The 20,528-nt window shown below is 47.9% G+C and overlaps 1 protein-coding gene across 15 annotated transcripts in view; it reads left to right on the forward strand.

The window, feature by feature from the left end:
- The window catches only part of TPM3 (tropomyosin 3), a 28,729-nt gene extending 8,288 nt beyond the window's left edge, over positions 1-20,441 (forward strand). For 2 of the 15 annotated variants that reach the window (XM_039363563.1, XM_039363572.1), the window contains 8 exons: positions 6,758-6,891; positions 7,218-7,335; positions 7,500-7,570; positions 8,608-8,683; positions 10,844-10,906; positions 11,548-11,617; positions 13,507-13,585; positions 19,001-20,441. In XM_039363563.1, the coding sequence (XP_039219497.1) occupies positions 6,758-6,891; positions 7,218-7,335; positions 7,500-7,570; positions 8,608-8,683; positions 10,844-10,906; positions 11,548-11,617; positions 13,507-13,585; positions 19,001-19,004 (615 nt within the window). In that variant the 3' untranslated portion in view covers positions 19,005-20,441. Of the gene's footprint in view, positions 1-6,757; positions 6,892-7,217; positions 7,336-7,499; positions 7,571-8,607; positions 8,684-9,710; positions 9,787-10,843; positions 10,907-11,547; positions 11,618-13,506; positions 13,590-14,885; positions 15,479-16,708; positions 17,603-19,000 lie in introns of those variants that run through there. The other 13 variants (XM_039363569.1, XM_039363576.1, XM_039363568.1 and 10 more) reach the window with 10 other exon arrangements.
- The last annotated feature ends 87 nt before the right edge of the window (positions 20,442-20,528 follow it).

A 20,528-nucleotide genomic window follows, 5' to 3' on the forward strand; every position in this document is an offset into this window, starting at 1 on the left:
TTGTACAACTAGCTGCTTTGCTAGGAGAGGGAAGACCCCCGTGCCTTAACCCCCTTCCGAAATTGTGCATGGAGAGATCCAATCGTGATAGAAATCAAATTTTTTAATATACATTTAGTCAGCAATGTCTTCATTCGGTTCCTTTGGTGTGGAGCAGCTGTCTCTTTCCGCTGCCCCACCCCAGTCTGCCCTCAGGCCTCCAAAACATATTTAACCTGAGTTTAATATTTTTCCCCCCCTTCCTATAGGACCCCGGGGATCTAGTATCTCCCTTTTTTTAAAAAGGATTGAGGGGTGGAGGGGGGCTGGATAGCAGAAGCAGCTAGATCCCTTGCAGGAGAGAGAGAGAGAAAGGGAGATCTCCCCCCCAAAGGATCAGAGTTTAGATTGGGGGAACTTGCAAGGAGGAAGGGCGGATGGATGGATGGGTGATCCTGGCTTTTGCTAAAAGGGATCAGGTAGACAGCGAGGCTCGGCTGCGGAAGGGCGAGACTGAGAGATTAAAAACAGGAAGGTATCCCATTAAGCCCTCTCAACCCAGGCCGTAAAATGGAATCGGATTAAGGAAGAAGAAGAAGTAAAAAAAAAGGGTGGGGGAATCTTTTTATCCTTAGTGCTGGGAAACTGAAATTAAAAAAAGAGATTTTTACGACATCTGGAGGCCGGGAAGCAGCGTGCAAGGCTGAGAGTTTCCCCCCCCTGCTGTACCAATGGAGCATCTGTCTTTACTCCCCCCCCCAAAAAAAAAATTCAGAATAAATTCAGAGAGGCATTGGAGCATCCTTGTGCCTTTATATATATATATATATAAAAATCAGAATTAATTCAGAGAGGCGTTCTCTTTCCTGGAGGGAAGTGGGTCAGTGGCAGTGGTTCCTTTTGCCTATTTAGGAAATGGGGCAGCCGTCCAGGCCGTGCCCAGGGAGGGGTGGAGATGATGCCCTGTTTCCTGCCTGGTTAGAGGGTGTGGGTGTGGGTGTGTGTGTTTTGTGTGTGTGTGTGTGTGTGTGTGTCACTTGAATCTCTCCATTCTTTCGCTCTTTTGTACAGCCCAGATCAAGCTGGGGGTGGGAGGGGGTGACACAAGCCTGCTGACACACTCTCTGTCTGTGTGTGTGTGTGTGTGTGTGTGTGTTGGCATTTTTCATCCTTACAACAGCGTGGGGGGGGGGAAATGTGCATTCTGTATTAACAGCCAACTTAAAACCAAACTCTCTTCCTATGGCAGTAGATAAAGCCTTGGGGTGGATCCCAATTAATTTTTTTCTCTTTCTTTTAATTAGGGAAGATGGGGTTCTCCCCCCCCTTTTTTTTTGTAGAATGGCAGATTCGGCCAAAAGCCCAGCTTGCCCTTTTTTGTACATGTGTGTCTGTGTGCGTGTGTGGCTCCGGCGTCTGGTCTGGTCGTCCTTTACTAATGCATTTGGAGAAAAGCAATAATGAACTTTTTTTAAAAAACCGGGTTTTTTTTAGTTTCCTAAAAATAGGGGTTAGTGTGTACTCTGAAGCTGTACAGGTGATTACTATCTAGAGCTGGTCCTTGATTTACGATGGTTTGTTCAGTGGCTGTTTGAAATGACGACACAGCCAACTTTAATCCCATCCTCGCACTTACGACCGTTGCAGCAAAATGTTGCAGCAAAATGCACCGCCGTGGATTTATAAACTTGGCAGGGTGCTGGAGTCAAAAGTTGCAACTTTCTCAGTGATTTGCTTAACCCCTTGGCAAAAACCAGTGATTTTTATTTTTAAAGAGCGCCCTAGAAAAATCAGGAATGCTTTCATCGCTTAGGTGTGGATCTGAAACACCTGCCAGTTCTTGTTTTTTTTTACGCCCTCGACTTCCTTGTCTGGAGAGTTTTTAGTCACCGTGTTGTTGTGCCAGCCGTCCCGAGTTTGTCCCTTGCCCGCTTTCTTATCTGCACTTATGGAGAAAAAGTAAATATTATAAATACTTGGCTTGAGTGTGGGTTTCTGCTAATAGGGGTGTTGTAGAAAGTGACCTGGGAAACGGGGACTTCCTCTTTATTAAGAAACAGGAAAAGGGGCCTGGTTAAATCCTTTCATGGTGGTTAAATCTCTTGACCTAGCACAAACCTTAGATCAGTGGTTCTCAACCTTTTTAATGCTGTGACCCCATAATACAGTTCCCCATGTTGTGGTGACCCCCAAGTGGGTGTGGCCACCAATAAGAGGGAGTAGAACAGCTAGGGAAAAGGGAAAAAAATGGCGGACAGTGTGGTTTGGCGACCCCCATGAAATGGTCATTTGACCCCAAATGGGGTCCCGACCCACAGGTTGAGAACCACTGCCTTAGATTCAGGTAGTCGTTTAGTGACCATTGGAAGTTACAACATCGCTGAAAAAAAGGGGACTTAGGGCCGTTTTCCGCACTTAAGACCGTCGCAGCTCCCTGGTTCAAATTCAGACGCTTGGAAACTGACTCGTGTTTACGACGGCCGCAGCGTCCCGGGGATCCTGCAATCCCCTCTTGTGACCGTCGTGACAAGCAAGAGTTAATGGGGAAGTCGGATTCGCTTCGCCCCGCGCCTTAAATTGCCTAACAATGAGAAGAATTAATCAGGGGAACTGCTTGCCTCCAGAAGGAGGTTTTTAAGAAGAGACTGGACAGCCATTTGTCTGAAATGGTATATGGTCTCCTACTCGAGCCCAGGGGGGTTGGACTAGATGACCTCCAAGGTCCCTTCCAGCTCTATTCTGCATTGACCGATTCCCCCCTCCTTGTTCAGCAGCCCTCCCTTTTTGTGCATGCGCGTTTGTGTATGTGTCTCTGTGTGTGTGTGAGTATGAGTGAGCTCTTTGCAGAGATAGGAAAATCAAGCAGAACTACTGGGGATTAACATGTAAGGATGAATAAAATCTTCTAGGCCTCTTCTCTTCTCCCCCCCCCCCAGACACCCCCCCCACTCAAAGCTCTGTGACTTCTTTTGTCCTGGCCACTGCTGGCACAGAGGCTCCTCTGTTCTCCCTTTTGCGGGTCCTTCAAGCGCCCCCCCCCTCAAAAAAAAAAAAAGCCTTTGTGGTGCTTCTGTGCAAAAGCTTTCCAAGCCCACAGATAGACTGTTCTCTTTTTTTTTTTCTTCCTCTCTGTCTCTCCTAAATTCCACTTTTTTTATTTTGATGGGGATGGGAAGCAGCTTGAGAAAAGGGGGGGGGGGTTGTCAGCAGGACTTTGGGGAGAGGGGGGAAAAAGATTTATAGCAGGCTGGTCTTCCTCCGAAGAAGGGAGACAGGGAGTCTGGGCTGGGAAGCGATCGGTCAATCTCCGTCCACCCCCCCACCCACCCTTGCCTGGTTCCCAGCCCCCCCCCCTATCTTCTTTTCAGACTTTATGGGAGCAGCCCAGAGGTAAACAAGGCGGGTCTGGTGCCCGGGAGGGCCTTGACTTTGCTTAAGGGGGTGGGTGGGTGGGTGGGGGGTCTGTGGTTTGTTGGAAAAAAAACAGATCTGCTTTTTTGAGCAGGCCGCTGTCCAATATCTGCTGGATAAGGCTGAGTCAGGGAATCCCATTTTGCTCTGGGTTCAAGTTCTGGGAGTGGAAGTCCAAATCTCTTAAAAGGCTGGGGGATTCTGGGCGTTGAAGCCCGCCTGTCTTAAAGCAAGCTGGTTGGGGAATTCTGGGAGCTGAAGTCCACCCATTTTGAGGCAGGCTGGCTGGGGAATTCTGGGAGTGGAAGTCCACAAGTCTTCAAAGTTGCAAATTTTGGAGACCCCCCCCCCTGTCAGAAGCCCGGCTGATGGGTTTGGGCAAGGTTATTTGAAGCGACCTGGTTCCCACATTGGCTGGCTGCCGAAATCTGCCTGGGGGTGGGGGGGGAGACATTGCCGGACCAAGGAGACCCCCCCTTGCAACAGCCTCACAGCCTGTCCCTCAGCTTGCAGATCCCCCACGTAGCACCCACCGAGAGCCTGCAGATGTGGCTGAGTCTTTGAAAAACATCTGGCTGGCTGACCCGGGGCGTTCTTTCATTTCGACACTGTCCTGTTGCACGTTCGTTTGGGGAGGGGGTCTGGAAACAGATCTCCAGCTGCCTTTTGGGCTTGTGTGGGCTTGTGTGATAGCATCGATGATGATGCAAAATTAGCCGAGGGATCCTGTGATAAAATCCCTTTTAAGTCCTGCTGATAAAGCTTGGCTTAAAAGATGCTTAAAAGAGAAACAATCGTTTTCAAGCTTTGCCAGACAGATTCTGCTGGGGATTCTGTTCCCTTGAGTTTGGCTTCTGCTTGAGCAGGTTTCTAGTCCCCATGATTTGAATTTGCTAGCTGGGGAAATACTGGGAGTTGTGGTCTAGGCATCTTAAAGTGGCTAAGCTTAAGACCACACCTGGAATGCAGCATCCTAGCTTTGGTGACCACATTACAGAAAAGAGGGTTGAGATTAAAGCTGACAGGCGGAAAAAGCCGAACATCCTGACATTGCTGGGGTTGACAAGCAGCCTGGCATGGAAATTTGCAGATGTCTGAAGACGTTGCCTCTTACCAGGTCACCACAATGTTTCGGTGCCAGGCTGTTAGTGGGGAACACGCAGCTGTGCCAACGTCATGCACCATCCAGCGTGGGGCTAAGAGGTCCACTCTGCATCTAGCATCAGTTTCATCCTATTATCCTGATCAAATCAAATCAAAGCCCTATTCTATTCTATTCTATTCTATTCTATTCTATTCTATTCTATTCTATTCTATTCTATTCTATTCTATTCTATTCCATTCCATATTTCCTATTTCTATTCTATTCCATATTTCCTATTTCTATTCTATTCTATTCTATTCTATTTTGATTGATTGAAATGATCTAGGGCTGCCTGCTTGAGCAAAGGGTTGGACTAGAAGACCTTCACGGTCCCTTCTCCCAACACTGTTATAGTTTACATATTTCAATCAAAATAGAGCTGGAAGGGACATTGGAGGTCTTCCAGTCCAACCCCCTGCTCAAGCAGGAGAGCCTAGCTTAGACTATTTCAGACAAGGGGCTGTCCAGTCTCTTCTTAAAAACCTCCGGTGATGAAGCACCCACAACATCTGGTGGCAAGCTGTTCCACTGGATACTCTCAGGAAATTCCTCCTTAGTTCCAGGTTGCTTCTCTGCTTGATTAGTCTCCATCCGTTGCTCCTTGTCCTGCCTTCAGGCACTTTGGAGAAGAGAGGTGGGCCCTCCCCCCTTCTTTGGGGCAGCCCCTCTACTCTTTCTTTTCATTCAGCCAGACATACCCAATTCCTGCCACCTCGTATGGTTTAGTCTCCAGTCCTCATCGGAGGGTGCCCCTTCCTTCTGGAGCCCCTCCCTGCGGACTTGGCTCTGGGGCAGCGCTGGCCCTGTTCCCACGCCTTCCCGGCTGGCTGGCGCTCTCACATTCCTTTGCCCCCTCCAGTTGTGGCTGACTTCCTTTGTCTGCTTGCAAGGAGGCTCCTTGGGGACGGCAGCAGGGGGGGGGGCTTCTAGAACTGGCTCAGGAAGCAATTTTGCAAACGGGGGGGCAGTGGAGTTTCCCCAAGTTTTCTGCTGGATTCCCATAAGGGGGAGGGGGTAGGCTCTGGATGCCAGGAGCGGTCTTATCACACACACACAACCACAACCACAGTTGCCCTCTTGAGGGGTGACATTCCCAGCAGTTGAAGTCCAGCAGATTCCCTCCCCCCACTCCCCAAATAGTTGTGAAGAGCTGCGGAAATTTTTTCTTAAAAAAAGAAAAACACCAAAAAAAAACAACTCCCTGGCAAATGAATGAAATTGCAAATCGGGGTCTGCAGTTGCTTGGCCCTGTCCCATTGTTTCTCAGTCTTGGTTTAAGAGGGGTGGGCTTCAAGTCCCAGAATCCCCCCAGCCAGCCTGCTTTAAGAGGGGTGGACTTCGACTCACAGAATCCCCCAGCCAGCCTGCTGACTGGGGGAATTCTGGGAGTGCAAGTCCACTTTCTTAAAATTGCCAAGTCTGCCTTTAAAAAAAAACTAAGCGATCTCTGGATTTAGCTCCCAAAGCAGCCAACACCTATAGCAACCGGTATGGTCTTGAAGCAACGCCAGCCTTGCAAGGGAGACCCCCCTGTCTTCTCCTGTCCACCAGCTGGCCAGGCTGGTGCTTCTTTCCAACCTGCCCCGGGGTCAAGGGTGCTGCAGCAGATCAGCGGCTGAGACCTTGTCACCCTCAGCCCAGGACTCTCCCGCTGGGAAGGTGCCTGTGCTAAGAGCATCTGAAGATTGGTGGGGATTAAGCTGGGCAGCAGATGGTGGCCTGGATGGGTGCCCGCAGCTCTGGAAGAGCAGGGGGGCAGGGGGAGGAGAAGAAGGGAGGGAGGAGGAGGAGATGGATGGAGAAGAGGAGGGGCAGGAGAAGAAGGGAGGGAGGGAAGAAAAGAAAAAAGAGAAAGAAAGAAAGACTTAGGAACGTTTTTTCACTCTTACGACCGTCGCAGCATCCCCACGGTCATGAGATCAACATTGAGACGCTCGGCCGCTGACCCATACTTACGACACTTGCCATGTCCTGGGGGGGGGGGTCGTGCAATCCCCTTTTGGGACCTTCTGACCAGCCAAGCCAAATTCACTTAACAACTATGGCAGGAAATGTTGTCAAATGGAACGAAACTCGCTTAGCAACAGAACATTTCGGCTGAGGACGAGAGAAAGCCGCCCACCTGGGCCGGGTCCGTATGAGCCCAGGGCCGTAAAGTGCTGGGGGCTCTTTGCTCTGTTGGGGGGTAATTTATGACCTGATCTCCCCCCCCTCCCTCCCCAGGCTGAAGCCGAGGTGGCGTCCTTGAATCGGCGCATCCAGCTGGTTGAGGAGGAGCTGGACCGGGCGCAGGAGCGGCTGTCCACGGCCTTGCAGAAGTTGGAGGAAGCCGAGAAGGCTGCGGACGAGAGCGAGAGGTAGGTAGAGGAGGGGGGCTTGCTTGGCATGCCAGGGGGGCTTCTGAATGCCTTGGAACAGGGGATCCCTGATTTAAAACTGTAATAGCGCCGGGTTGTAAAGCAGGTCATCACACAATTGTCCTGTCTCTTTCTTCCTTTCTTCCCTCCTTCCTCCCTCCCTCCTTTACGTCCCTCCTTCCTTTCTCCCTTCCCCTGTCTATTCCTTTCCTTCCTCCCTCTTTTCATTCCTCCTTCCTTCCTTCCTTTTCCTCCTTCTTTCCTCCCTCTCTCGTCCTTCCTCCCTTTCTTCCTTCCCCCCTCCCTCCCTCCCTCCCCCCCAACAGGGGCATGAAAGTCATTGAAAACCGAGCCCTGAAGGACGAGGAGAAGATGGAGCTGCAGGAGATCCAGCTGAAGGAGGCCAAGCACATCGCTGAAGAAGCCGACCGGAAGTACGAGGAGGTGGGTGGCCTTCCGTCCTGGCAGCCTTAGTTTCTTTTGCGGAAATTTCCCCCCTGGGTCATCTGGGATTTCGGGTCTCTAGCCCGGTGTCTCAGCCCCCAGACCGAGCTGGCTCCGTCGTTTCGCTGTTGACTCTCTTTGCAAACCCCTCGTGATCCTTCTAGGTGGCTCGTAAGCTGGTGATCATTGAAGGAGATCTGGAGCGGACCGAGGAAAGAGCCGAGCTGGCTGAATCGTGAGTGGGCAGCTTCTTCAGCATGACCCCCCCCCCACTCTGCCCTTCCCCGCATGGATTGCTAACACCAGCGGCTTTTGCCTCTTCGCCCCCCCCCCATTCCCAGTTAAATGAGGCCTGAAGCTGGAGAGGATGGAAGGGGACAGAGTTGGACGTTGCTCCTTCCTGTTCTGTTGGTCCTTCCGTCTTGGCCTTTCCCGGAAGGACGTGGTGGGACTGACCGCTGGACGCAGCGAGATGTCCCCATTCAAAGCCTACAACCCCATTGTGTTGGTCACTCCGACAGGGCGGGCCTCGCATTCCCCCGAGCACCTGAACACCGGCTGTTAAAATTCACCCCACCACCCCACTTCCTGCTTCGATTGAGCGGTCTTCTTCTCTCCCCAAACCAGAGGTCTCCAACCTTGGCCATTTGAAGACCTGTGGACTTCAACTCCCAGAATTCCCCAGCCAGGTCTCCAAACTTGGCCAGTTTAAGACTTCTGGACATCAACGCCCGGTATCCAACTGAATTCACCAAGAAACAAAGATGTGTATCCAGTCTGGCTGGCTGGGGAATTCTGGGAGTTGAAGTCCACAAGTCTTTACAGTGACCAAGGTTGGAGACACCCCCCCCCTCCTGCCCCAGACTGCTGGTTGCATGTCTGAACAGGCGGGGAGGATAGGTGCACCAACAAGGGCTGCGTTAAGCCACTTTCCACACAACCACACCTGGAGTTGCGGCTTTCGTTTTGACACACACATACGCCCCCGTTGAGCTTCTTGGCCTCGTGTAATGAGTCCCTTCTCCACCCCCCACCCCATCCACCCCAAACCCCGTGGCATGCACCCCTTGAATCTGCTCCCCGCCCGCCAAGCATGTGTTGTTGTGACCAATTTTTTTTTATTGTTCCTTTTCTCCCTTTTTTCCTTGCCTGCCTGCCCTTTTACGGGCTGCTTTGCTTCTTTTTCCCCCGTTGTCGTTGCCGTCGCCGCGGCTGCTCCTTTCCGGGCCCCCACCCCTTCGAACCCGCGCCTTCCGGCCGTCCTTAAACCAGCCGTTTGCGAGAAATGAACAAGCAGAACCAGCTGATGGATCAGAACTTGAAGTTCCTTTCTCAGGCTGAAGAAAAGGTACTAACCTCTTTCCTTCTTTCTCTCACTTTCCCGGAGCGCCGAAGCTCTTAAAATTCTCGTTTTCTCCCCGGCTCTTTTGTGCACGTCTCTGCTTTCCTCCTCTGCTCGCTGCCTTGGATGCTTTACGGGCTCGGCTCGCCCCGATCTTGCTGTCTCCAGTCCGCCTTTTCCTCCTTTTTAATTTTACATTTTTGCTTTTCTGTCGTAGCTGGTTTGGGCCAGGCAGCCCCCCCCCACCAGATTCTGGCACAAGCGGGCATCTTGGTACCCATCCTTGCAGCTTGTAAGCTGTATATCCTGGTCTTCTGGCCCTGGTGCCCACATAGAGTTACTCCTTGGGACTTTGGCTGTCTTAAGCCATTTGTCTGGAATGGTATAGGGCTTCCTGCCTGAGCAGGGGGTTGGACTAGATGACCTCCAAGGTCCCTTCCAACTTTATTATTATTATTAAGACTGGCATCCTGGCATTCCCATCCCCCTTCCCACTGCGGCTGAGGAAGCCCATAGCATGGGGGGGGGTTGGCAGTTCCAAGCAGGACGTTTAGCATGAAAAGAACCACAAAAGAGGAGAAGAACCAAGGAAAAAAAATCAGATGCCTCTTTCCAGATAGTCCTCGATTTAACGATGCTCATTGAGCACACAATTATGGTCCTAAGTCCAGACACCAGTATGACTGGCAGGTAAATCGTTGGTTAAAATTGGTGGAAAATATCCCTGGGCTTGTTTTATTTCTAAAAGCTCCAAATGTCACTGTAAATCATTGGTTAAAATATCCCTGGGCTGTTTTATTTCTGAAAAAGCCCCCCCCCCAAAAAAGTAGCAGCAGGTTTTCATATTTTATAATTGCAACCAGGTGCCAAAGTCCCAGAGAGGATCTCTTCAACGTCTCTGCCACCTCCCCAGTCCCAACGATTCACTTCTTTGTCTTTCTCTCTCCTGTCCATCCTTCCCTCCCTGGCCCTTCCTTCCTTTCTTTCTTTTTTTCTATCCTTTCCTTCTTTTCCACCTTGCCAACCCGCGCAGTAAATGTTCAGAGTTGGAAGAAGAACTGAAGAACGTTACCAACAACCTCAAATCACTTGAGGCTCAGGCGGAGAAGGTAGGGGGGGGGCTCTCCCTGCTTAGAAATAAAATCTTGATGATGATGATTGGAAATAAAATCACAAATCCCTCTGTGGCCTTTTTGGGGGTTTTGGCTTCTTGGGTCTACTGAGGCAACAACCGTGAGTGACCCAATTGGGGTCAGCTGTTGGTTAATTGTGTTACCTGTACTTCGGCTGTTATAAATCTAACTTTCCATGGCTTTTTAATTTTATTATCTATTTTCTTTATATCATCTACCTATATCATCTATCCATCTATCATTTATCTATCTGTCTGTCTATCTCACATCTGTCTGTTTCTATCTATCTATCTATCTATCTATCTATCTATATCTATCTAAATATCATATCTGTCTTCTATCTATCTGTATCCTATCTATCCATCTTATCTATCTTCTATCATCCATCTACCTATCTATTTTTCTATCTTTCTATCTTCTATCATCCATCCATCCACCTATCTACCTATCTTTCTGTCTTTTATCCATCCATCTGCCTATCTACCTATCGCTGTATCCTATCTATCTGTCTATCATATCATATCTATCATATCTGTCTGTCTACCTACCTGCCTACCTACCTACCTACTATCAAATTTATTTGTCTCCTGTCTTACTCAGGATAACTGGGCAGCTTACAATATTACGAAGATAAAACTATATAAATTCCTAAGCTTCTTGTCTTTTTTAAAAATATATATATACTTATGACATGTTTATAGAGTTATAGGTAGTGCTCATTTTATGACCCCAATATATGTGGCTAAGCGATGGCGGTCATTAAATCAGTTGCACCTGATTTTACAAACTGTTTTGGTTGTGGTTGTTAAGTGAAGAACACAGTCGTTAAGGGACTCCGGCTTCCCTCATTGGGGGCTGAGAGAGCAGCTGAAATGTCCATATTTCTACCTGAGAGGCATAGAATAAACCCCAACATTACCTGGGTGGGCGTCTCTACCCCCAGCCAGGGACCCGACTTCTGAGGGATGATGTGCCAGTGTGACACACGCGGTTACGGCGGGATCTTGAGCATCTCTTTTTTCCCCTCCTGCAGTACTCCCAAAAAGAGGACAAGTATGAAGAGGAGATCAAGATTTTGACTGACAAACTCAAAGAGGTGAGTGGCGTGTGAGGCTGGATGTGTGGAGAGAGAATCTGGCTAATGGCGCAAAGCACAGATTTGAGTTTAGGGGGGGGCAAAGCCCAAACAGGACCAGATTATCTATTAACGCTGAATTGGAACCCTGACAGTGAGCACAATTAACCAGTGGAACAGCTGGCCTCCAGAAGTTGTGGATGCCCCAACATTGGGGGTTTTTTTCAAGAAGAGATTGGACGGAAATAGGATAGGGTTTCCTACTTGAGCAGGGGGCCGGACTAGAAGACCTCCAAGGTCCCTTCCAGGTGTGCTGTTCTGTAGTCCCTGATCAATTAATCAGTGGAACGACTTGTCTCCAGACGTTGTGGGTGCTCCATCCCTGGAGGTTTTTAAGAATGCTCTAGGGCAGTGTTTCTCAACCTTGACAATTTTAAGGCATGTGGACTTCAACTCCCAGAATTCCACAGCCAACACTGCTCTAGGGTTTCCTGCTGGAGCAGGGGGTTGGACTAGAAGACCTTCAAGGTCCCTTCACAACTCTGTTATTCTGTTTGGATCCTGTAATCACTTTTCTACCTACTGGTTTGAAACCGTCCCATAATTCAACCAAGAACCTGGTCACCTTCCACAACTAAATAGCATTCTCCTACCTTCCACAGGCCGAGACCCGGGCTGAGTTTGCAGAGAGATCAGTAGCCAAACTGGAGAAGACCATTGATGATCTGGAAGGTAAGTAATTCTGACATGGTGTCCATGGAGATGCTCGGTCATCCAAGGTCGTGGTTTTGTCCCAAAGGTGCTTTTTTTTTTGAAAAGTCAGCTGTTTTTCCATGAAGAAGTTTCGCTTCTCATCCAAGGAGCTTCTTCAGTTCTGACCGAAGAGTGGAGGATGGAAAGATTTGTATTTTTTAGGAGCCCTCTGGTTGTTAGGACTCCCTCCGAGAGTCGTGGAGGCCGTTTGGAGACCACAGATAAACCTCCAAGTGGCCTCAATGACTCTCAGAGGGAGTCCTAACGACCAGATAACTGCAAGGAATATAAATCCATCCTTCATTCAATCAGAACTGAAGAAGCTTCCTGAAGGAAGAGTGAAACCTCTTCAAGGAGAAACAAAATCCAGTTGGCCTTTTGAAAAAGCAGCTTTGAGACAATTAAGGCATGGGGCTTTGTGAAATTCAGGTTACCCCCAGAATTCAGAATAAGGGTGAAGAACAGGTGGTCCTCCAGATCTTCTCAAGCCTCAACATTTAATATCTATCACCGGGGCGCCTTAAGCTGCCGGAAATACCATATAACATCACATATATGATATCACAACATCTGGAGATTAATAATAGCCTTCTCACTTCTGATCCAGACAGTGTGCACACCACAGGCAAAACTTTACGTGAGCTCCATGGTTGGATCCAGATGCTAGACAGCCAGATGTTTACAGCCCGCTGTTTACGGTCAAGCAAGATTCCCGCAGTCTTCTTTAACCAGATTTATTGAAAGGGACTCAAGATTAGATTCCCGCAGTCTGGATATTTTTAGTTTAGCACACACGTGATCTCTTTGTTTCTCTCGAGAGATTTCGTGTCAACCACGCCTTGGTGCCTTAGAGGGAGAGCTAATTTTTTTTTCATAAAGGAAGAATATGCAAATATCCGACACCCATCGTACTTTGCAAAATTTCAGGCTCTGGGAAGCAGCGGGTCCCAGCTTCTGTTCTCACACATATATTTTTATATGTAAAATGGTCAAGAGAGTTACAAAGAGCTCATCTCTTGAGGCCTGAAGTTGTTCTGGGCCCAAACAGAGCGGCATTGTTTCCCTACGAAATTCAAATGAAGTGGGGCAGGGCACAATCTGGAAAAGAAAAAAAAAACTCAGTTTCCCTTTGCTGTGTGTTGCCAGCACAAAATAACTGGGGAGGTGACAACTTGGTTTTAGTTCTTATTTTTTATTTTCTTTCTTTCTGGACATGGGTGGGTCCCATATCATGGAGATAAAGTAGTTTTTTTTTTAATATTCGTTGCAGCCTTAGCTAAGTAGAGTAGAGTAGAGATGATGGAATGGAATGGAAGAATAGAATAGAATAGAATAGAATAGAATAGAATAGAATAGAATAGAATAGAATAGAATATGGAATGGAATGGAATATGGAATGGAATAGACTATGGAATAGAATAGAATAGAATAGAATAGAATAGAATGGAATATGGAATGGAATAGAATAGACTATAGAATAGAATAGAATAGACTATAGAATAGAATAGAATAGAATAGAATAGAATAGAATAGAATAGAATATGGAATGGAGAGTGGAGTACGGTAGAGTAGAGTAGAGTAGAGTAGGCCAAGTGTGATTGGACAGACAAGGAATTTGTCTCTGGTGCAAAAGCTCGCAATGTACACATAAACAGCAAGTTTTAAACAAATCTATGAAGTTTCTCTCCCCCCCCCTTCTCAAACCCTAGAAAATGGTAGTAGGATCGTTGCAGTTTCTTGAATGTTTGGATCGGGGTAACCCTTCTAGCTTGTCTCAAGGAAACCAACTCCGTTTGACCTTGACCCTCCTGAGGCCCCCTCTGTTCCCTCTTGTAATGATCTTCCCCCCCCGCCCCCAATTTTTTTAGATGAACTCTATTCTCAGAAATTGAAATACAAAGCCATAAGCGAGGAACTGGACCATGCCCTCAATGATATGACTTCCATGTAAATATCGACGTGTGCAGTGAGCTGGAGGGGGGGGGGGCTTGTGTGTTGGCCTTTTGTTGGGCATGCTGTGTGTGCTGGGGTGTGGGAAGAGCAGAACATCTCCAAAGCTGTGCAAGGTTTAGGGTTGGGGTGCCTTGAGTGACCTCTGCTCTCTAACTTGCAGTCCCGTGCACGATTCCAGGGGCCATTGAAGGAGACACCCCTATTATTTGGGGGCGCATGACTGTCCTTCAACCCTCAGTCTCAGCTTTGGGGGGGATATTAACCTCTTATTATAAGAGCCGCACGCCTGTGGGTCGTTTACTAGCTCCGCGCTGCCATTGGTTGAAGCATGGTGCCACGAAGCAACCGAAGAGGAATCGGGACTCTGATTTGGATGTCATTCTACGACAAACTTAGGATGTGCATGTCAAAGGAGACACACAACTTTGGGGGGGGGGCGACACGCCAGCATTTGGTAACACCTGACCACTAACTGGGTCATCCTTGACTTACGTCCACAATGAGCCCCACGTTTATGTTGCCAAGTGAGGAATTGGTTAATTTCTTTGTCCCATTTTACGACCTTCCTTGCCATGATTGTTTTGACTGAATCGCTGCAGTTGTTAAATTAGCCACCCGGTTGTTAAGTGAATCTGGTTTCCCCACTGACTTGGCTGGTCAGAAGGCCGCAGCATCCCGGGATCACGTGGTCCACTTTGGTGATCTCCTGACCAGCCACATCGATGGGGAAGCCAGATTCGCTTAACAACCGTGTTGCTAACTTGAACAACTACAGTGATTCCCTTAGCAACCGTGGCAGGGAAAGTCGTAAAATGGGGCAGAGCTGGCCTAACAAGTGTCTTGTTTAACGACAGAAAATTTGGGCTCAGTTTTGGCTGTACGTCGAGGACTGCCTGTATTGGAAATGCATGAGGGAGTATCTCGGGTTGGAGAAGAGAGAGAGTGAGGTTCTCTTCTCAGGACATCCCCTTGCTCCAGTGGGGAGTTGTCACTTTGTCAAAGCTGTGGTGCTGGGGTGTTCTTGGCCAAGTGCGGCTTGCTCGCGTCTAACTGTTTTCAGACCTCTTTGGCGTCGGGCAAAACCTTGCTCAACAATCTTGACGTTTCCACCGAGTGTTGGCATGGTTGTGTGAATCGGGCTCCTTTCTTCGCTTCTCTTAACCGCACCCGTCGTTGCCGCAGCACGAGGGTTGTGTCCTTTTTCTCGTTTACCTCGTCACTTGCTTGCTGCCCTAATTCCCTCCCCCCGCTTTCCCATCCAAACCTAAATCTTCCTTCTCTCTCTTGCACATAGATAAAACCGGTGATTCCAAAGCTCCGCTTAGCAGCTCGACCTGCAGCTTTCGAAGTCGCCCTTTTATAAAAAAATGTACACCTGGATTCTCATCTCCCTTCCTTCCTTCCTTCCTTCCTTCCTTCCTTCCTTCCTTCCTTCCTTCCTTCCTTCCTTCCTTCCTTCCTTCCTTCCCCCTCTAATCCATCCTTCCTGCCTCCTCTAATCCTTCTTTCCATCCTCTCCCCCCCCCCACATGCCCCACATCTCAGGTGCACCCCATGCCGGGGAGGGAGTGGGCGAGAAGCCTCATCCTTTGCACGAATGTCCACTCTCCAGCAGAGACAGCTGTCTGGTCTTGCACACCTCTTCCGAAACACAACCACCTTTGTGATCTGTGGACTTTCCTTGGGTGGCTTTATGGGGTGTGTGTGTGTGTGTGTTCTTCTCTGCAGAGAGTCCCCCACCTCTGCTCAGTAGCTTACAGCAGGAGGAGACGAGCGCCGCCGGATTGGGGCACGGCAACGGAAGTGTTGCAGCTGCGCACTGCCTGGGACACAACATGGTTTTCCCCTTGTACGACCGTTTCTGGAAAAATAAGCAAAATGCACTAATGTTGGCTTGTGTATCATTTGTTCTTCGGAATCCCCCAGACCTTCACTTCTTAGGACTGTGGGGTTGGGATGGAGACAGTTGCTCTGGATTTACAGGGAGTCCTTAATTTATGACGGTTTCGAGTTACAACAGAACTACTTTCAACCCGTTGGAATTAAAAAATTGGGTTTTTAATGCTTAGAGAAGGACCTCAAGATCAGGACTGTCCAACTTTTGGGGAGTGGGGGAATCTGATCTGTAAGACGGGGACCCCAACATAAAAGGGGACCCCTCTTTGGGGGTCCCGTTCAACGATAACAGACAGTCCTCAACTTACGACACACAACTGAGCCCCCCAAATTTCCATGGCTGAGCCAGACCGTTGTTAAGTGAATTTTGCCCCATTTTATGGCCTTTCTTTCCACAGTTGTTAAGCTGGTCACACGGTTATTAAGCAATAATAATAAAGTTGGAAGGGACCTTTGGAGACCATCTAGTCCAACCCTTTGCTCAGGCAGGAAAACCTATAGGGTTAGGGTTAGGTCACCATGAACTCGGAGAGGAAAATGGACATTGTCTTTGGAGGAAAATTGGAAAATTGACTTTGAAGCTCCAAATTGGCTTTGAAGCTCCGAATTGGCTTTCAAACTCCAAATTGGTTTGTAAACTCCGAATTGGCTTTGCAAGCTCTGAATTGGCATGGAACCCATAACCAAAGCATTTGACCTCAAACCAGGGTATCTCCTGATGTCTATTAGCAGCTGCATTTCTTCCTCCGCTGGCAGCCTGTCCTGGCTAATCCTCAGGCCTTAAATCATGTGAACAGGTGCCACATCCGCTTTTCCATTTATCTACAAAACGGTTCTCTTTTGGATTTCCGCCTTTCCTATATGTATATAGGAAAGCCAAAAGCACCAGCCTGAAGATGACAAATGGGACTTTGTCAAAACATCGCCAAGACACTTCCAGTTTTACGCGGGAGAAAACCCGAATAACCAAAGATATAAATATATTTATAAATATAAATATATTTATTTCCTGGTTCTCTCCAGCTGCCCCTTGAGAGTCCGAATCCTGATTTATTTGCAGTTGGAACCTGTCGGTGGGGAGGAGGGGCTTCTCTCTGGGGCTACTAACCTTCCCTTTTTCTTTCTTTTCCCTCCCTCTTTCTCTCTCCTCGTTCTCTTCCCCTCTTCCCCCATCGCTTTCTTCCTTTCGGGGGGGGGGGGCACCTTCTACCACCACCCCAGACCGGCTCTTCAGCCAGCTTGAGAAAAACCGGATGCTAGCTAGTGAGCTGAAGTTAACCTTGCATGATCTGAGCGATTGAAAAAATAAACAAAAAACACGGGTCCACCGATTTAATTTTTTTTCTTTTTGAACCCAAATTCCTGGGTGGCTGCAAGCTAAAAGGGGGTGGGGGAGACCTACCTCTGAAGGCCGAGCACCCCGTTTTTTCCCCACTTAGGGCGATTAAATGCTCGAGAACCCTGGAAGTTTCCACTCTTTATCGGCACATTTTTTTCTGAGCTGAAAAATTACACTAATCGCAGCCCGTTGGCTCTTAAAGAGACCCAATGCCTGGAATTAAGAGTTGTGTGTTCGAGAAATATTTCCTTCCTGGGGTGCAGAGCTTGCTAATGCAGGCCTTTTTTCACCTCCCTCTGTGGCTGCCTTCAAATTCCCCACTCGCCCACTTCATAAGCCCTTCCGCATTTTTCGCTTTGTCCGTAAAGCTCCGTTTGCATGGATCGGCTTGTTCACGCGGTTTTTCCTTCCAACTTTTCTTTCCTGTCTTTCAATAAAAAAACCACTGGCCCACTTGTTATATGCCTGGGGTCGTCTCTTTATTTCTTGGATGGCAAAACCCTGTCTAAACTGAAAGCCAGTGCCCAACAGGCAGGAAAAACAGAAACAAAAAAATCCTGGATTTGGTAGGAGGGTAGGTATCTCAACCCCCCCTGGCATCGGTTCAGCGGACAGGCAAGGATGATCCGTGGCTACAGGAGTTACGTCCGGTGGGTGATAACGGAAGCTGGAAACGGTTAGAGGCAACTAGTTGTATAGGAAGCATGGTTTATTTTATTTTTTTTTGCACTGGAAAAAAAAAATTCCTTTATTGCTTTAATAAAAGGCTGTTTTCACTTCTGGCTGTTTCGTTGTTTGGCCTGGACTGGATTCTGAATGGTATTTTCCTTCCTGCTTGCTACGGAGTTGGAAATTCTGGGGGAGCCCTATTTCTTCCCCAAATTCCTAGCAATTTCTGCTTTGCACACGGCAGGCTTTCGGCTTTGGTCTCGGAGGGTCACCGGGGAAGACTTTGGCCCCAGAAATGGAAGGTCTGAGTTCTAATCCTTGTCAGACAGACTTTTGGGGAGAATTTGAAATCGTTCACGCTTTCTTGGCTCAGCTATTTTGCAGGATCGAGGTGCCCCCGCCCCCAAATAGGAATTTAAATGAACAAACCATGATCTGGCCAGGCTGTCAAGGTGCCCTGCCTGATGTGGGTGTTCTTGTGGGTGTGTATGAACCTCAGTTTGCTTCCCCAAGGAAGACACGGATGATTTTATTATAATTTACGAGGATTAGTTTTTAAAAGGCCAGGAGGTAGGATCCTTTGTCCCTGCATGTTATCCTAAGCACCAGATTCTCTGCTGCTTTATCATTATTATTATTATTATTATTATTATTATTATTATTATTATTATTATTATTACTCAAAACTCCCTTTGCCCAAACGTTCACGAAAGCTATGCGTGGCGGGGATTTAAGAGGGCATGCACACCTCTTCCACAAAAGTGCAAGCTAAAACACCTGTGTTTTGTCACCAGAGCCACGTGCGGGCTGTGTGCATCACCCGAACCCAGAAATTGTTCACTTGTGGTCCCAGATTTGGAACAGGGTTTCTGGAGGAACCTGGCCTTGAAACCAATAACTGAGCTTTCAACATTGCCAAGAAAAATTGAAATGAGGGAGTCCTTGGTGCTGTCTGAGCCAGGTGGTTTTATGACCCAAACTAGGGAGGATCATCCATCATCATCATCATCCTAGTGGGGTTTGCTGCAAATGCTCCTTTTAGCACTGATGAGGTTACCTAGTTGGGTCGTGAAACGTCTGCAAGAAAGCCACCCGGCTCGGAGACCCCCAAGGACCCTTTGTTTCTCCCTCGAGCGACAAATACTCTCCTTTATTGGTAAAGATGGTTCCAAGTCTTTGTCACAAGCAACCGAGCCATTTCCCGCTGCAGAAATGGGCAGAGGAAGCTTATGCGGGTTGAGTTTTGCGGGGATGTTTTTCCAGCGCACACCACACATTGCTCTGCTTATCTTTGGGCAAAACAGATCGGCAACCGACGACCGCATGGGGTTATAAATGAATAAGAGAAAATCTTATTCATGGAGCAGGGGGGCAGAAGCACGACCCTCGCCAATTGAAGCTTTGCATTGCCAGGGGTGCCCCTATTTTTGGGGGGGGAGAAATCCAGAGAAAACGAAGCTCCTTCCCCCTTAAGCACAACTAACATTTTCCGTTCTTCCTTCCAGATAAGCTGAAATGCACCAAAGAGGAGCATCTGTGCACGCAGCGGATGTTGGACCAGACCCTGCTCGATCTGAACGACATGTAAAAGACCCTCGGCAGCCCCCTCCCCATTCCTTTTCTCCACCCCACGGCCCTCCTGAGCAGCAGTTCTCCTCTTTTCTTTTTTTTTTTTAAGGAGGGGAAAAAAGAACCACAAAATTGACCTCTAAACCCTTTTGAGGGGAAAAGTCATAAATTACATTCCTGATGTTTGGGGCCAATGTAGTTTACAAAAAACTCTGCCCTGCTTTTATTTTTATTTTCTTCCTTGTCCACTAGACAATTCCCAAATTTCCAGCCAGAAGGAAAAAAAAAAATAGGAACCCCTCCATGGAAAGATTTCAAGGGAGCGAGCGACTGATTGAAATGCACCTTTTTTAAACCGCGAGATTATGTGTGATGTGCATTTCGGTTTAACCAGCCTTCCCTTGCCGCGCGCGCGTGTGTTGTGAAGGCTCCCCCAGTGCTCAGCTTTGAAAGCCTGCAGCTTGATTGATGTGCTTGTTTGTTTGCCTCTGAATCGGATGGGGCCAATTCGATCGTCGGTCGAGTAATCGCAAAATGGATCCATAGAATAACCGCAAGTCCTATCGTTGGTCCGAAGAACCAGCCAAGCTTTGTAGCGTCCGCTAGCAGAGAGGGGTTAACCTCCGCAAGGAGCAGTCAATCCTTCCTTCTCTCCCTTCCAGTTTTTGAATATTTAGGTTTGGCCTTTTTTTTTTTTTTTTTTTTTTTTTAGGAATAAGTCGGGCTGAGGTGCTGTCTTAACCCTTTTATAACTTTTTTCCAGCTGGGGGGAAAAGAATGATGTTTTTTTTAAAAAATAAGCATAATCGGGAAGCGTGTATTTTTTTTTTTAAGTTTCCTTTTCTTTAAACCCATGTAAATCGTTCTGAAGCTCCTTTGCTTTCCTTTCTGCACTTAATTTCTCACACTTTGGGGAAAACACTATATCTGAATAACCCACGTTTTCTTCCCAATTAGGTTTAAGTTTCTTGGTGCTTGGTGTTCTGTGCATAGGGGTATTTGGGGGGGGGGCTTTAACTTTTTTGGGTGCTCCTGAATGTGTGTGGGGGGTTTCCCCTCCCTCCTGTTTCTAAGCCAGGAGCTGATTGTTCTGTCTTAAAAGAGAAACTGGATGTACGGGACAGCTCGATACTCTTGAAAATTGATCCCCTAAAGGCTGTGTTAATTTTTTTTAAATGCATCTTTGTACAGGCCTTTTGGGTATCATACGAGGAACACTACGCTGCCGTGGCTTTTCAGAGCCAGTGTGTGTATTTGAAGGGGGGGGGCAGAAATTTGGAAATTATATCAAGTGTTTTGATACTAAAAAAAAAAGCTTTGGTCTTTTATTGTCTTTTTTTTTTTTTTTGGAAATAATAAACACAAACATTCCCTTTGTCCCTTTATTTTTTTTACTAGGATTTTCACTGGTGGGGGCGTGGGGTGTGTGTTCAGTACAGGTAATCCTTGACTTAAATGACCAAA

The sequence above is a fragment of the Crotalus tigris genome, unplaced genomic scaffold (assembly GCF_016545835.1).
Source record: "Crotalus tigris isolate CLP2741 ecotype Arizona unplaced genomic scaffold, ASM1654583v1 scf7180000019553.37968852642:3898890, whole genome shotgun sequence".
Lineage (NCBI taxonomy): Eukaryota > Metazoa > Chordata > Lepidosauria > Squamata > Viperidae > Crotalus > Crotalus tigris.